The sequence below is a fragment of the Plecotus auritus genome (assembly GCF_963455305.1).
Source record: "Plecotus auritus genome assembly, chromosome: 7".
Taxonomy (NCBI): Eukaryota; Metazoa; Chordata; class Mammalia; order Chiroptera; family Vespertilionidae; genus Plecotus; species Plecotus auritus.
In genome coordinates, this window is record NC_137774.1 from 174,877,232 (window position 1) to 174,894,061 (window position 16,830).

The 16,830-nt window shown below is 55.4% G+C and overlaps 1 protein-coding gene across 2 annotated transcripts in view; it reads left to right on the forward strand.

Annotated features, from left to right (window-relative positions):
* Positions 1-1,879: 1,879 nt before the first annotated feature.
* Positions 1,880-16,830, forward strand: part of PARP8 (poly(ADP-ribose) polymerase family member 8) — a 145,136-nt gene continuing 130,185 nt past the window's right edge. Inside the window, exons 1-2 of one of the 2 annotated variants that reach the window (XM_080679075.1) lie at positions 1,880-2,244; positions 3,068-3,122. In XM_080679075.1, coding sequence (XP_080535201.1) covers positions 2,154-2,244; positions 3,068-3,122 — 146 coding nt within the window. In that variant the 5' untranslated portion in view covers positions 1,880-2,153. The remainder of the gene's footprint in view (positions 2,245-3,067; positions 3,123-16,830) is intronic. The other variant, XM_080679076.1, reaches the window with a different exon arrangement.

Genomic DNA, 16,830 nt, shown 5'->3' on the forward strand with positions numbered 1-16,830 from the left:
GGACCCTGGGTCTGGGCGCAGGTGGAGAGAACCAAGCCGTAAGGACCCAGCATGGAGCACCAGAACCTGGTGTAGTTTTTACCGGAGAAGCTTATCTCGCAGAAAGGTGTACTAGAGGGAGAGCTTGGTTTTCATTTTTTTTAAATCTTATCCCTTAACATTTAAAAATACTTAAATACATCACGCCTGAAGGGCACACACCGAGGGAGGCTGGCTTTGTTGAACAAAAACAGGACAGCCTGTGAAGCTTGGGGGGGGAAAAATCAAATGCAGCACGAATCACCAGGAGGCCTCCTTTATGGTGGCGACCCAGAGGACAACAGAAAAGCTGGGCGCTTTCAAACGAGCCCAGATTCATCTGCAGGAAGGCTCTGCTGTGAGAACGCAGGCTTTGTGGAGAGGCAGCTGGAAGACAAATCCTCGCGGCTCGATAGGTTTAAAGCTTGTTGGAGAAGTGAGAGCACAGGATGGAAGAAGGAAGTCAGTCCACACGTGGAAGGGGAGAACGTAGCCCCGCAGCACGCCAGGGAGGCCTAGCCCCTGCCCTGCCCTGCCCTGCCCTGCCCTGGACCGGAAGCTCTGCAGAGGCTGCGAGAGCTACCGTGCGGTCCCTGTGGCTGTCCCAGGGCAGAGCCTGCAGGCCCAGGGGCTGCAGCGGGCCCGCCTGCAGTGCAGTCCCCCCTCAGGGCGCTGCCTTCGGGGCTGTGCAGCCTGTGATGTCGTGTCTTCCTTTCTGCGAGATGGAGGAATTGGAGCGCATCGTCTCGGATGGCCTGTGTCTCCCTAGCATCTTGCCAATCCGTCAGGGTTGACAGTTGTTCCCAATTCCCCTAACCATCATGTTGCCACAGTCAGAATCTGAGCGGGACCCAGGAAGGGCCTGAACCTGCTTGACGGCTCGGGTGCTCATGCCCATGAGGAAGCTGATCCAGCCAGCATCTCGGTTCCCCCCTGTGTTCCAGACACTGCACCAGGCCCTGGGAATGCAGAACCGGGGGAGACTGGGGCTGCCCAGAGGAGCCAACGGGTCCAAGGGGAGGTGCCCCTGGCCTGTGCTGGGCCTCTGGCAACACGGAGGCAGGCCCCCCACCCCGCACCAGCCCCGGGAGGAGCCCTCCCTTGACGGCTGGCACAGGGTGGCCTTTAAAACAAGCCACGCAGATGTCCCCCTTTTAGGGAGCCCCTGACCCAGGCCGTTGCGTCAGCCACGTTTTCATGGACAGAAATGCTTAGGAGGGAGGACATGGTGAGGCTCTGGCCGTGGAGGGAGTCCCTCGGCGGGGCCTTCCTCTCCTAAGGGCACCCCAATATTTCCATTTGGGAGAGGAAGACTCAGGCAGTAAGGGCCTAGGACGATGCGCGTCTGGAGTGACTTCAGGCTTTTTCCATCAAGCCCGATATGGCACAAGGAGAGATTTGTTCGTTTTATTTATTTATTTCCTATTTTAAAGGATTTTCCTTTATTCCTCCCACCCCCTCCCGGCCACTCCGATTTGGGTTTTCCATCTGACTCATAATTCCTTCTGAAAGTGGAGTGGAATTCATAAAAGTGGGGGGGGGGGGGTGGGGGGAGGGCTGGGCGCCCCAGGGCGCCTTCACTACCCCCATCCCCGCTGAGCCCCGCGCCGGGGAAGCGGCGGCAATCGCAGCCCGGAGGCCGGTGCCCGGGTGCCCGGGGAGGCGGCGGGCGGCGCTGCAGCGGCCTCGGCCCCACGGCCGCCCGCGGGCGCGAGTGTGCGCGGCGGTGCAGGCGGCGTGCGGGCCGCGGGGGGCGTGCGCGCGGGAGGCGGAGCGGGGTGCGCCCCTGGCCGGCGCCCCGCCGCCGTGGTTGCTCGCTCTCCGGCCGCCGCCGCCAGCGCCCGGCCCCCGCGGCCCAAGCTCCGGGCGGGGGAGGGAGAGAGCGAGGCCGGTGTCATCGGCGTCCGGCGGCGGGAGGGCGCACGCGGCTCCGGCGGCGGCGGCGGCGGCAGCTGGGCGGCCACATCTGGGCATGAACGCCGGCCCCCTCCCCCCGCCCGCGCCGGGAGCGCCTCGGCAGCCGCTGCGCCTCCGTCCCCCGCCGCGGCCAGAGGTTTCATTTTGAGCCGAGCGGTTCCCAGGCTGGACGAGCGAGGGCGGGGCGGGGCGCGCGCGGCTTCTCTCCGGGCGGATTCATGGGGATGTGTTCACGGCAGGAGCGCATCCAGAAGGACATCGACGTGGTCATCCAGCGGTCCCGGGCCGACAAGGACTGCCTGTTCGCGGGTGAGCTCTCGCCCAGCCTCGGACCGCCGCCCGCCCCCCGTCCCCCTGCCCGTGCCGACCGCGGCGCGCGTCCCCGATTCGGGGTTCGTTTGGCCACAGCTGCTGCGGCGGGAACGGGAGCCCGCGGGGGAGGGGGTGCCGGCCGCCCCTCACCCCCCGCAGGTCAGGAGCAGCCCGCAGCGTTGGGGCAGGACCCGGGGATCGGGCGCGGGGGGTGGCCTTCGCTGTATTGTGGGTCCCCCCCGTGCGCACCCCGATTGTCCGAGCTGCTCGGGGTTTCAGCGGCAGCCGCGACCGACCGAGCGGGCGGCGGGACCCGCCGGTTTGCGCCGCGGGCTGAGCAGCCGGGAACCGAGGCCGCGGGGGCAGCGCCGGGCGACCTGGGGCTCCGCAGCTCCGCCCGGCGGTGCGCGGTCCAGGGAGAGGGGGGCCTGCGGAGAGGGGCCCGGGGTGCGCGGGTGCCCGGCGTCCTCCCGGCGGCCGCCCCGCGTCCCTCTCGCTCCCTCGGGGGAGGGATCGCCTTTGGCTCTGGCAGCCTCGAGATCGGCGAGGGCGCTTCCGGCTGCCCGGACCCGGCGATTCCCAGTGCCCGCCGTTGCCATGGCACCGGCACTTGTTGCGGGGGGTGGGGGCTCCCACGGCGCCCGCCCGGGCATCCCTCCCGCGTGCAGGGGGTCCCCCCGCGGCTGTCCAGCCTCGCCTCCCGGGGTGGGGGGTGGGGGGTCGGGCCTGTGGCTCCACCGCCCGGGGCCCCACCCCCGACCCGGGTACAAATCCCGCCCCCCAGCCCCCGGGCAGCTCCTAACAGGACTTTCTCCTTCAGATTTCAGGTACTCGGACTCCACCTTCACCTTCACGTACCTTGGCGGCCCCAAAAGGTACTTCAGTGTCTGAGTTGCTTCATTTCCTGTTCACATGCCCGTGTTTCCTTTGTTCTCGCTGTTCCGTGTTTGGGATTTTTTTTTTCTTTCTTTCTCTTTCTCTTGTTGCCCTTTAACCACATCCCAAGTCCGAAGTCCTGGGTGTTCCATGGCGAAGGGGAAGCAGACATGCGATGCCAGCGTCGGAGGCGCAGGCCGCAGCCGGGCACGTTCAGGCGGCCCTCCGGCAGCAGCTGGGGTGTTGGGGGGCTAATGCAGCCAGCCGGGTGCAGACCTGGGACCCTGGGTGGGAGGTGAAGTGGGTCACAGGCAGGGGATGGCACGCAGTGGCTGGGTCGCAGGCCATGGTTTTCCTGGCGAGTTGCTTGGTGGTCCATGTTTCCGTGTTGTCTACCGTTGGCATCCACCCGCAGTCTGCCCGTTGTCCATGCTGTCCTGTGTGTGTGTGTGTGTGTGCGCGCGCGCACGCGTGTGTGTGCGTGTTTTCAGGAGTGGTGTTCTGGTTTCCACACTTGCTTGGAGGAAGGCATTTGGAAGTTACACGTAGCTGGAGCGCAGCCTTCTTTCTTGAGGGGGAAGAAGGGCAAATGCATGCCGGAACCCTCAGTGGCTGACAGTGTGAAAGCAGTCAACGTCCAACTTTGTACGCAGGAGGTAGAGTTAGGGCGAAAGGCAGCCGTGGGGACGTGCCTTGCTGTCTTCCCTTGTGAAGTTGGGATTTTCCTCCCGGGTAGCCAGCCCCACTCCGCTTCCCACCCAGGATCCCAGTCCTGCACCCGGCTGGCTGCATCAGCCCCCAAACACCCCCGAGCCGCTGCCCGAGAGCCGCTCGAATGTGCCCGGCGCCAGGGCTCCGCTCCGGCTGCGGCCTGCGCCTCCAACGCTGGCATCACATGTCTCCTTCTCCTTTGCCATGGGGACACAGTGGCTTAGCAGAGCCGTGGCCACCTAGGAAAGCTGTCAGAGATCTCGCCTTGCTCTGGGGACTTGACACGCAGTAGCCTCTGATCACATTCCCAGATGTCTCTTAGCTAACGGAAACGTTGATGAACGCACGCACTGCGAAAGAGGCTTTCTTCTGCACACGGAGTTTCTGAAAGCTTGGGATTAACGTGAATCTTTAAGAAGCTCGGGGTCTGTGCCGCAATCTGCATCGCAAAAAAGCTTTAGTTCAAACAGGGATCAGGTCACCCCTATGTAGTTCCTCTAAGCCTCAGGGTTGTGTTTTGTCTTTTTATTGTATTTTTTGTCTCCCCCCCCCCATTTTTAAATTGAATTTATTGAGGTGACATGGGTTCATAAAATTATACAGATTTCAGGTGTGCACTTCTGTAATACAACATCTGTATATGGTATTGTGTTCAGCATCCCAAGTGTTGATTCGATTTGCTAGTTGAAAATATAACATATAACATTGGGAGAGAATAGAATCATAGTGCATCTTAATTTACCATCATCTTTGTAATTGTGACTAAAAAGAATAAATTAGAGAAGATTCAACTAAATTAACACTGCTCCGGCACTTACCATCCAGAGGACGTTGGTGTATGACTAATACACCTGGATATTTTTTAAAAATATGTTTTTATTGATTTCAGAAAGGAAGAGAGAGGGAGAGAGAAACATCAATGATGAGAGAGAATCATGGATCGGCTGCCTCCTGCATGCCCCCCACTGGGGATCTAGCCCAAAACCCGGGCATATGCCCTTGACCAGAATGGAACCCGGGACCCCTCAGTCCGCAGGCCGACGCTCTCTCCACTGAGCTAGGGCTTCCTGGATTGTTCTAACAGTTAAAATACAGGCATACCTCTGAGATATTGTGGGTTTGGCTCCAAATCACCAAAAATAAAGCGAATATTGCAATAAAGCGAATTACATGAATATTGTGGTTTTCCAGTACATAAAAGCTGTGTTTACACTCTCCTGTAGTCTGTTAAGTGTGCAATAGCATTGTCTAAAAACACAATGTATCTGCCTTAATTAAAAAGCTACTCTGTTGATAAAAAGACGTTAAGGGACATCTGAGCCTTCTCAAGCCTGAGGGTGTCCTTTAGTCTGTAGCGAGTGAAACACAGTGTCTGTGCAGGGCAGTGGCCCGAGGGTGCCTGTGTGCCGGCATTGAAAACACCCCCATGCGAGCAGGTCCATACCAGCTCGAGCGGTCTGTTGGGTAAAGCCCCGGGTAAGCTTTTCAACGCACTAGCTTTATTATTATTATTATTATTATTAATATGTTTTTATTGTTGACAGTATTAGCTTTATTATTTTCAATTAGATGCCTCAGTTCTTTTGACCTCGGTTTACTCATCTGTACAATGAGAGGAGCATGTACTGTCCACTTAATCTCTTTAAGACCTGTGAGTAGCCCTAGCTGGTGTGGCTCAGTGGATAGAGCGTCGACCTGTGGACTCAAGGGTCCCGGGTTCGATTCCAGTCAAGGGCACATGCCCGGGTTGCAGGCTCGATCCCCAGTGGGGGGCGTGCAGGAGGCAGCCAATCAATGATTCTCTTTCATCATTGACGTTTCTCTCTCTCCCTCTCCCTTCCTCTTTAAAATAATAAAAATATATTTTAAAAAACAAACAAACAAAAAAACAACAACAACAAACCTGTGAGTAGGTACTGCAGAAGGAGTCTTTATCAGCAAATTACAGAACCGGTGTCCAGGACACAGGTGGGGACGCCGGACACCAGGAGCCAGGCCGGGCTGGGTGGATAACGGACAGCTGGAGATAGCATCGTTCTCACTTGGAGGAGGCAGGGCCATGGGTGCTCTGGAAGGAAGCGGTGATTCCTTGCTGTGTAACCCTACCCAGGCACAGTGTTTGCTTGTGCCCCTCATTTAAATGCCGGGGCGGGGTGTGTGCTGCGCAGGTGCAAGGCCTGGTGGCCTGATTGCTTGGTCTTCTCGTAGCTTGTTCTGCAGAGCAGGCCTCGTCCCCGGTGGTCCTAGTGGAGTCGCAGGACCCCCCCTTTCAGGCCAGTCCCTTTGGGGGTTTGTGGCTAGGAGCAGAGAAGACCTTGTTTCCCCCCCCCCCCCGAAAATAAAAGTATAAAAAAACATGTTGTTTTAACTACATTAGAACCCGATACTTATCATGTATTTCTCATTGCGAGGTGCCAATGGAGCTTTTAAAACGAAAATAACCTTGCTCTCTTTTGATTTTTTTTTTTGGGGGGGGGGTGTGCACACTGAGGCTCGGAGGGTTTAAGAAACACGCTCAGATGGACTCTGGTACACGACAGAGCTGCCTTGTATACCCTCCCGCCCGAGACCCGTGTTCCTTTCTGGACACACGTGTTCTCAGGCTCAGAACATGGAGCACCTGAACATCCAAAAACTAGGCCGAGGGTTACTTGCGTGAGAGTACGTGAGGGTTACTTTAGGGCAGGGGTCCTCAAACTTTTTAAACAGGGGGCCAGGTCACTGTCCCTCAGACCGTGGGAGGGCCGGACTATAGTTTTAAAAAAAAACTATGAACAAATTCCTATGCGCACTGCGGGCCCGGGACGCGTCGGCTGCTAAGCAGGACAGGCAGCGGCACCCGGCGGGCCGGATCCATGTCCTCGGCGGGCCGCATGTGGCCCGCGGGCCGTAGTTTGAGGACGCCTGCTTTAGGGTCTTTTGATGGAGAAGCAATGAGAAAGGAAGTGTTAAATGTGATGAATGGATGGTTACTGCCGTCTACATCTGCCTGAGCACTTGTATATGCTCGGCAAGACTAACGCCCTTAGCCATGGCCCTTATAGCCCCTCTGGTTCCTGGTCCCCCCGTGGAGGAACTCCACAGCTGCCCGTGGTCGGGCCCTGCCACCGGCTCCCGCCCGGGGCTGTGCCCAGACCACAGACCAGGGGCCTCAGCGGCACACGACTTGGGAGTTTACACAAAAGTTGTCCTTCCCTGGACGCCATCCTGCTGGGACCTCCTGCCTCGTTCTTGGTCCCTTGTAATTGGCATGAAGACCACAAAGTGAGGGATTCTGGCCCTTCTTGTCACTTGCGGTCGGACGTGCAGTAAGTGATGGAAGAAATCGAAGGGCTCGGGTGGGCGGTGACAGCGGCGGAGGGGATGGGGCCTCTGGCTGGGTCTCTGGGCCGGTGCTGCACACAGACAGGTGGGCACGGGCACCCCCGGGCCGGCCTGCCCCTGCGGAGGGCCTGGTCAGCACGGAGGTTTTGTAAACACGCAAATAGGAGTTGTTACTGTAAAAAGATTTAGAAAACGAGAGAAGCCGAGAAGATGATTTCTCCACCTTCTATTAATATATCAGAGTTGGTTCTTTCCGAATTTTTACCTGTCTGTGCGCACAGGAGATGGACGTGTCCAAAGACTGTGACATATTCCTTTGAGCCCTCGCTGATTTCACCCAAGACTATACCCAGGTCTCTTTTTCAGACAGGCCACGAGAATAAAGAAATGCTTATTAAATTGGGAGTTTTTCCAGTCAAGGGGTGGGGCTCTGCGTAAGAAATCTCCTGTTTATATTAGACATGGTTGATCCTCCAGGGGTCCTCAAACTTTTTAAACAGGGGGCCAGTTCACTGTCCCTCAGACCGTTGGAGGGCCGGACTATAGTTTAAAAAAAAACTATGAACAAATTCCTATGCGCACTGCGGGCCCGGGACGCGTCGGCTGCTAAGCAGGACAGGCAGCGGCCCCCGGCAGGCCGGATCCATGTCCTCGGCGGGCCGCATGTGGCCCGCGGGCCGTAGTTTGAGGACGCCTGGCCCAGACCTTCCAGGAGCCGAGTTCCCCTGGGGGAGCCTCTCCTGGCTCCCGAGCACGGGTTTCTAGATGCTGCCACCGGGCCTTGTCAGCACCTGCTCGCTGAGAGCCGTCTGGGAAGCCTCTGGGCGGCGGGGCCTGTCCTGGGCCGTGCGGCTCCCCAGCCCCTCCCTGGCGAGCCCCGTGTAGCCTCCGTGGGTGTGCAGATGCTGAGTGAGTCCCCGATGACTGCCAGGAGGGATGACTGCCAGGAGGGCTGTGGCAGCTGAGAGGCCGCTGCCTGACCAGGTGTGGAGATGCTGAGCCCCGCCACAGCCCCGGGGGCGGGACTCAGTGACAGATCGCCGGACCGCGCTACCAGGCCCGTGTTGAGGGTCGTGGGGAGTTACGGGGACTGTGGCTCCTTGGAGAGCTTGGACTCTGCAAGCATTTACTTCAGGTTTAAAAAAGTCGGCACTCTGGGGATCAAGCAGATTTTGGGGGGGGGGGCGCGAATCCGCCCGGGCTCCCCAGCGTGTAATTTCCTGCTCCTGGGATGCCAGGGAGGGAACGTCCTTGGTTGCCGAAGTGCATTTGTTCCCTTTTGACTTTCTTAGGAGAACCCCCCCCCCCCCCCGCGCGTGGGGGAGGGGGGTCGTCGGTTCCCGCTGTGGAAGGAGCCCAGGCTCGTTCTGGAAATCTGGAAAAGGCCGTCGCCTGGCAGCCACCAAGTACCCTTACGGTGTCAGGACGGAGAGAATGGTCATTCAGGGATGGAAAAGGAGCCTCTTCCTCTTGGCAGTGGGGACCTGCTCGTTATAATTTTGTCACATCAATTATTCTCCAAAATAATGACTTTATAACTAAGCGCGTTCGTCGGAGCCCTGGGGACCTGCCTGGAGAGCTGGGTGGCCGTGGCCGGCGTTGGGGGCCGCCGGATGAGGGGGTCGGGCTTTGCACCCCTTTCTCAAGCACAGCTGCTCTGCCTCTTTCCTGTTCTGTATAAAACTTTTTTTTTTTTTTTTTTTTTTTGGAAAAACGTTTCACTGTTAAACGAGTTTTAAAACCCACTGGCCAAAAATAACCACCACATTTAGCACAAGTATAGCTTTCTGGAAGCTTCTGTGTTTTTAAAAATATGTTTTTATTAATTCCGGAGAGGAAGGGAGAGGGAGAGAGAGAAACAGCCATGGTGGGAGGGCATCATTGATCGGCTGCCTCCCGCAGGGCCCCGGAGGCTTCTGTATTAACAGCACATTTAAACTCCGTTCATTTCATGGATTAAGAGACTACTACCAGTCGTGTTTATTGGGCATACTCTCTGCTGTCCTTTCTGCCTACTTGACATCCCGTGTTTGCAAAAAGACGGAGCAGGTATTTTGTCAGCCGTTGTGCATCTCATCGCGACAGGGCGGAGGCGTGGGTGACTTAAATAACTCACCCTCACAGGGAGGAGTCGTGGCCGGGAAGTTTCAGGGGCAGAGGCCGAACTGGAGTAGCTGGGGATGTTGGGGGTGGACTGATGGATGCCAGGGCAGGACCGGAAACCTGCCGGTTGTCAGGCAGAGGGCCTGAGCCCAGGGCTGGCATCAGTACCAGCATGCTGCACATGGGCTGTGCACCCCTGGTGCAGATATTGGGCCCATCTGCTTCAATTCCCCGTCATTTCTCTCCGCAGCGTTAAAAAAGAAAACACAGGGACATGTCCTCAGTCCCAAACGGGTTTTGTGGTTCCCCGCACGGCCTTGCTGTGGGGTAGCTGTGCCGGCGGCGATAAACCTTGCTTTAGCGGAGCTGCCACGGGCTTCGCGTGACATTGCAGTCAAGCTGTTGCCAGCTCATCTTGCTCTTACGTATTCCCTAAGTTTCCGAAGCGCCGTCTCCCATGCACCCCAGGAAGGACTGACAGCCAAGGCTTTGTCGCTCGTGCTTGTCGTTTGATTTCCTTGTGACGTCATTTCGGGTTTCTGCTCAGTCATCTCACGGGAATGCCGGACAGCGCGGTCTGCCCCGTTACAACCGCCGTCGTTTTCTCTTTAAAAGCAGCTTCTCTCCCCTGCCCTTCCCCGGCCGGTGTCCCATCCCCTGAGCCAGGTACGGGGATCCCGGTCTCGGGTTCCGGGTCCCAGCGTTCCCACCTCTTTCAGAGCCCTGCCGGCTCTTGTGGCAGTCCTCCCTGGCATCTTCGTCCCTCCCCAGGTCGCCGTGTGACGTAGGTCCATCCCTTTGTAACTCAGCGTCTTCCCGTTCTTGATGAACTGCTTCTCTCCCATCAGCGTATTGGTACCTGAACTCTTGAAGCGCGGATTTAATCATAGCATTTATCTGCGCGGAAGCCTTCAGGGGCAGCCACAGTTTTCTCCACATCAAATGTAAGCCCTTCTCTTGGCGTTTAGGACCCACCTTCCCACCCCTCATTTATAGTTTTCAAGCTTCTAACTACCAGCTCACCGCTCTTTGCTCGTTGACCTCCTCCTCTCTGCACTCAACAACGGTGTGTGTCATTTAGTGCCGTAAGCACACACAGCTGCTCAGGGTTCATGGATTGGTAACAGCTATGTCGGCTAATGCACTTTTTTTTTAAAAAAAAAATATATTTTATTGATTTTTATACAGAGAGAAAGGGAGAGGGATAGAGAGTTAGAAACATCGATGAGAGAGAAACATCGATCAGCTGCCTCCTGCACGCCCCCTACTGGGGATGTGCCCGCAACCAAGGTACATGCCCTTGACCGGAATCGAACCTGGGACCCTTGAGTCCGCAGGCCGACGCTCTATCCACTGAGCCAAACCAGTTTCGGCTGCACTTGGTTTTGAATATCAAGATCACGGGTGTATTATCACAAAGACCAGTTCATTTAAACTTGCCTTTGATTGAGAGTGGCATCTCGGAAAATACATCACGGATTTATGCACCAGGAGTGGGTAGCGTGAGAGGATGCATAGGCCAAGGTGAGGATGCGAAGGCAGTGAAGTCTGAGGAGGGGGGCGGGAGGAGGGTAGGGTGAGCTTGTAAGTAGAGTGTCCCCAGTCTGTTATAGAAGGACAATCAATCTGCAGGTTAGTGTATTTGCATACCAGTGACATCCTAGTTTGTGGCCGTCACCTTCTCGGAGTATTTAATGGAGGGTGACGAATCAGTCAGTGTTAAATTTAAGAGGGAGACGCGCTTCAACCTTGGTGCGGTCTGATCAATTTTCCCTGGTCAGAAATTATCGGACAGAGAGAAGTTAGCTCGCTGCTGACTGACGGCCCCCAGGGCGGGTTCTGTCTGCTGTTGGGCAATGTCAGTGGCCTCCGCGTGGCCTGAGAGGCATAGGGTCTTTAGCCACCTGTAGTTATTTGATTCAAAAACAAGTATAGATTGTTACCCAGGATTCACGAGGAGCAGGTTTTAGTATCTGAATTCCAGACCCGAGCCAGAGACCAGTACAGCTACCATCCATGTGTCAGGCATCCACAGCCAAGAAGAAGAAAAGTTCAGACCCAACTGGAAAACAACAGACAAAAATACGGTTACCGACAGAGCTGTGTAAGGAGAGAATAAGGCCCGGCCGGTGTGGCTCCGTGGTTGAGTGTGGACATATGAACCAGGAGGTCACAGTTTGATTCCCGGTCAGGGCACCTGCCTGGGTTGCAGGCTTGATCCCCAGTGTGGGGTGTGCAGGGGCCAGCGGATCGATGATTCTCTTGCATCATTGATGTTTCTATCTCTCCCTCTCTGAAATCAATAAAAATATTAAAAAAACAAAAGGGAGGATGCCTGAAATACAGTGAATGTTTCTTAGTATTTCTTAAGCGGCAGGACTGTTTTTCCTGCATTATGGGGTAGCGTTTCCCAAACGGTTTAATTAGATGGTAGGTACCTGACCAGCTATGGCCAGGGAAGTCTTAGTTAAACAATGACCAGGGCTGGCTTTTCTAGCCTTTTCTGTATCATTGTGAACTATGGATATCCGAGAGCGAGAGAAGGGCTCGGGTTCACTTACTTGATTGCAGGCCTGGAACATCTCGAGAGAGTTGTTTTGTGGAAAACGCTTTGGCAAACTCCGAGTCTTACTCATTGAAAATAGTTTCCGAGTCAATAGTCCACTGTGATAGAAGTGGAGATTGCCGACTCACATTGAGGCCTGAAGAACCTATTTTCAGTAATTCGCATGGAACTTGCTTTGTAGGAAGAAAAGCTTCAGTCAAAGGCGTTTGGCGTCGCGTGCCACTGACCGCTGCCCATGAGCGTGCATTCCCTGGGCCTCTCTCTCTCTTCCGTCGTGATGCGTCTGTTTATAAGGGCTCTCAGCCACGCTTCCTCATCAAAGCCCCGAAGTTAGCAGGTCCCCCCTGACACACGATTCCCCGTCGGCCTCACAGAGGCGTGTGAGCCACAGATCATGATTCTGTGTGGTCACTGTGTCCTTGAAAATTCTGTCCCTTGGACTCAGGGGAGCGGTGGTGGGAGAGGCTCCTGGAGAAGTTCACGGTGAGGGAAATCTGGGCTTTCTCTAAATGTTTTGTTTCTTTGATGAAGTACATTTAGAAAATCAATGAGGGTATCCATTTTGTGAAATCCTTCTCCTCCCAGTGACCAAATGAGAAATTTACTGAAGGAGTTTTTTATTTATTTTTTAAGTCCTTACCTGAGAGTATTTTTTCCATGGATCTTTAGAGAGAGTAGAAGTGAGGGAGGGAGTGAAGGAGAGAGAGAGAGACATCAATGTGAGAGAGACACACATGGATTGATTGCCTCCCACATGTGCCCCGGCCGGGCCAGGGATCAAACCTGCACTGAGGTACCTTGGTAACTTACATCATGGTTTTAAAATGCAGCTAATTCCATAGAAGAAAATCACAATCTTAAATAAGAAATCTATTAGTTTTATTCAAATGTAGATTATAAAACGATACTAAAAAGTAACTATTTTATATTTCCAGAAATACTAAGAACTATTACAAAAAGTCTATGCCTATTACAGAAATATAAAGTTTAATGTCATTGCACTTTTCAAATAAAACCAATAGGAGTTGGTACCCTCAGATATTTCTGTGGCTGAATACTGAGCTTAAACATAAACATACTGGAGAAATTTCTCTCTTGCTCACATATGTACATGCATAAACCTGCAAAAATTGAAATGACAATAAATTTTAAGACCCCCTAAAACATACAAAGATTACATTTTAAATGATATATGCAGACATTAAGAAACTAATGTTTTATTTCTTTCTCTCTAACACACACATACACACACACACACACCCCCATAGCTACTGTTCTCAAATATGGGAGGCATTGAGAATTGAGTTACCCTGGAAAAAATGTTTTAAGGTGGAAAGGAGTCAGTAGGCGAGGGGCAGTCTGTAATCTTAAAAACGTCTGATACCACAGTACAGCTTTTAGAACCACCACCGAGATACATAAAATTCTTCATGCACAGAAGCTGGGCTGTCTTTACAGATTAATTGTAGTCTAAACTAGAGGCCCGGTGCACGAAATTCATGCACATGGAGGGTGTGTCCCTCAGCCAAGCCTGCACCCTCTCCAATCTGGGACCCCTCGAGGGATGTCCGACTGCCCGTTTAGGCCCGATCCTACCGGGATCGGGCCTAAACGGGCAGTTGGACATCCCTTCCACAATCTAGGACTGCTGGCTCCCAACTGCTTACCTGCCTGCTGTCCTGATTGCCCCTAACTGCTTCTGCCTGCCAGCCTGATCACCCCCTAACCACTGCCCTGGCAGCCTGATTGATGCCTAACTGCTCCCCTGCCAGCCTGATTGCCCCTAACTGCCCTTCCCTGCCAGCCTGGTCACCCCTAACTGTCCTCCCCTGCCGGCCTGGTCCCCCCCAGCTGCCCTCCCCTGCAGGCCTGGTTCCCCCCAACTGCCCTCCCCTGCTGACCCGGTCATCCCTAACTGCCTTCCCCTGCCAACCTCATCGTCCCTAACTGCTCTCCCCTGCTAGTCTGGTCCCCCCCCCCCCCACAACTGCCTTCCCCTGCAGGCTTGGGTCCCCCCAACTGCCCTTCCCTGCAGGCCTGGTCACCCCCAACTTCCCTCCTCTGCCACCCTGGTCACCCCTAACTGCCCTCCCCTGCAGGCCTGGTCCCTCCCAACTGCCCTCCCCTGCTGGCCATCTTGTGTCCACACGGGGGCAGCCATCTTGTGTGTTGGACTGACAGTCAATTTGCATGTTACTCTTTTATTAGATAGGATATTTTCCAGGGCTTATGAAATTGCATTTTATATTTTCCAAAGGACATATTGCAAATGTTGATTAAGCAATAAGATTATTTTTAGAAATTACTCACAACCCATAACATTGCTGCATGGTATAGCAGGGTGGATGGAGTGACCTGGATTCCTTTAAACCAGCCAGTCAAATGGGCCAAATAGTGTAACCTCCCGGGTCTTGATTTTATCATCTGTGAAATGGCAGCGACGATACCGCAGGGTTTGCAGGACTGAATTAGATAATCTGCTTGGAGGGGGTCCTGAAGACCACTCTGTGCTCGATGGTTCTCTAGCAGGAGCCACAGGACCCGGAGAACGCTGTAGTCTCTGATGTTTTATGATGACAGAAGAACACGGATGAAAATCAGCCAAAGGCCAAGACTGCTCAGGCAAAGTCCAGGGGAACGGGACACCAGCTTCCGGGTGTCCTGTCAGTAGCATCACATGGACGCACGCACTTCCCCGGCGGTGACGTGGGACAGCACGTGAAGTTGCCAGCCGGGGAAGCTCCCGTGAGCCTCCGTGTCCAGGGTGCTATTCGGGGACCGTCACGGGCACGTGCTGCCCTTGGAGAGGGAACTCGCGGAGCCAAACAGATGTTCACCCTAAATCACATCGGTTGGCGTTAACTCCCTTAGCAAACCGGTGCCGCCCGGCCCAGGACCGTGGGCACACCAATCACTCGGGTCAGGCAGCACGTTCTGAGGGCTCGGAGCTCATTTCCCAGGAACTGGCCGAGGGCCATGACGACGGGCCTTTCTGGGGAATATGCGGGTTTGAGCGGCCGAGGCCCTAGCTAACCCTTCCCTGCACCCGCTGGCCGCGTCCCGCACCGCCCCACTGCAGGACCGCAGGACCGCAGGCAGGGCTTGGTGTCCGTATTCCCCGCCCCGCCTGAGTCTGACTCCTGGAGTCTGGGCCCCTGAGCAGGCAGAGGAGGAGGGAAAAGCAGCCTCTTTCATTTGCATAGGACGGCTGCCCTGATGGATTTGGAAATGCAAATTTCCCTCAGTTTGGAAAGATGCACTATCATTGAGTAACAGCTTCTCATAAAAACCATATTAGAGGTACACGAAAGTGGAAATAAGGAAAAGCGATGGCATTCACACGGTGCACGCTGTCCTGCTTTTTCGGTGTCACCAGTTCCAGGTGAAAGCCTGGCCGTGCTTACTCAGAGCTTCTCCAGACGCACACGGGGCGCTCTCCGGCCCGGCTTCCTCCCAGCGACGCTGAGGCGCCTCCCCCGGCCCTGGGTCCCCTCTTCCCTGTAACGTGGGAGCAGCTAGGATTCTTTTTTCTTTTTAAATTTGAAAAATGATAGGTTTCGGTCTGTATTTCTTATTTGCTTACCCTTGTATTTTTTCTCTTATTAAAAAAAAAATTTTTTTTTCCCGAATTGATTTTAGAGAGAGGAAAGGAGAGGGAGAGAGGAAAACCGATGTGAGAGAGAAACACCACCCGAAACCCACCCAAGAATCGAACCGGTGTCCTTTGGGTGCCTGGGATGATGCTCAACCGCCACAGCCACCTCGGCCAGGGCTCGCTCTTCTTTCCCTGAAGTTGAGTTGTGTGATAGTGAAAACGCACTCTCTCTGGATTCAGCTCCAACGTGTTTCGGGGCCACTAGGAGAGCCCATCTCCTGGCAGGGCCCTCCCACCATCGGCCTGCCCAGCCGGGGAGGCCTTCACCCATGCGGGTGCCTCTGGCAGCTCCCCAGCTGTTCTCTCATCGTCTGACACAGCAACCCTCTCGGTTGGAGGAAAAATCTTTTATTTCAGGGCTGCGTCATAGCTCTACCCCACAGGCAGGTGGCGGCTCCATTGTGAGTGGAGTTGGGGGGCGGGGACACTCAGATGCTTGAAATGCTCTTTGGAGGCCCCATCCTCACGCTGCCCACACCGGCAGGTGAATGCCACGGCGCCCTCCTGTGCGTGGTTCGGAGGTTTACCCGGACAGACAGCGGTCGCTCCTGATCTGCAGGGCCCAGGGCCTGGCCCGGCCCCAGGCAGGCCGCAGTGTTCCGTGGCTGCGTTTCTAAGGCGCATCAGCAAGCCGGCACCGGCTTCCTCCTCCCTCACGATGGCACGGGTAGACGTGTTCTCGCCGCCGCACTAGCAGCCTCAGCATCCAATTTCCTCTCTTTCCCTAGTAAGTCGAGAACTTAATCACCTTTTCACGTAAGGCAGCACTTCATGGGTCCTCGCTGCGGGTCTGACTCGCCCAGATCACGCCTCCTGAGCTTTGGGGCCGCGCTTGAGTAAAGTGAGAGTCACATGAGCACAGACGCCGAGGTACCGGGGCAGCTGGCCTGATGACGGACTTGGCTCCTGAGTGAGCGATGGGGGGCAGGGGGGGTGAGGACAGGGGGGAGGCGGCGGGCAAAGGGGGCTCAGGGCCCTGCCGGACGGGGAGGACAGCGCGCCGTTTCATCGCGCTGCTCTGGACAGCGCGCAGCGGAAAGCTGATGAACTGTCTACTTCTAGGATTTTCCGTTTAGTGTTTTCGGACCACGATGGAGCACTGGTAACGAAAACTATGGCTAAAAGGGGACTACGGTATGTTTTAGAGAGTAAAAAAAGATGAGTTTTATTATGGAGAAAATTCAAGAGCTGAGCCACGTTCCCCGCACAGCTCCGCCGGATGTTAGCTGCCGGAGCCAGGCCTCCGGACAGACGGATGATTGCCAGGCCTTGCAGTGAACTGCCCTCCCCGTGGGCCTGGGCCTCGGCGTGTGCTGGGCCGGTTTCCCAGCGACGCCGCGTCCGGGCC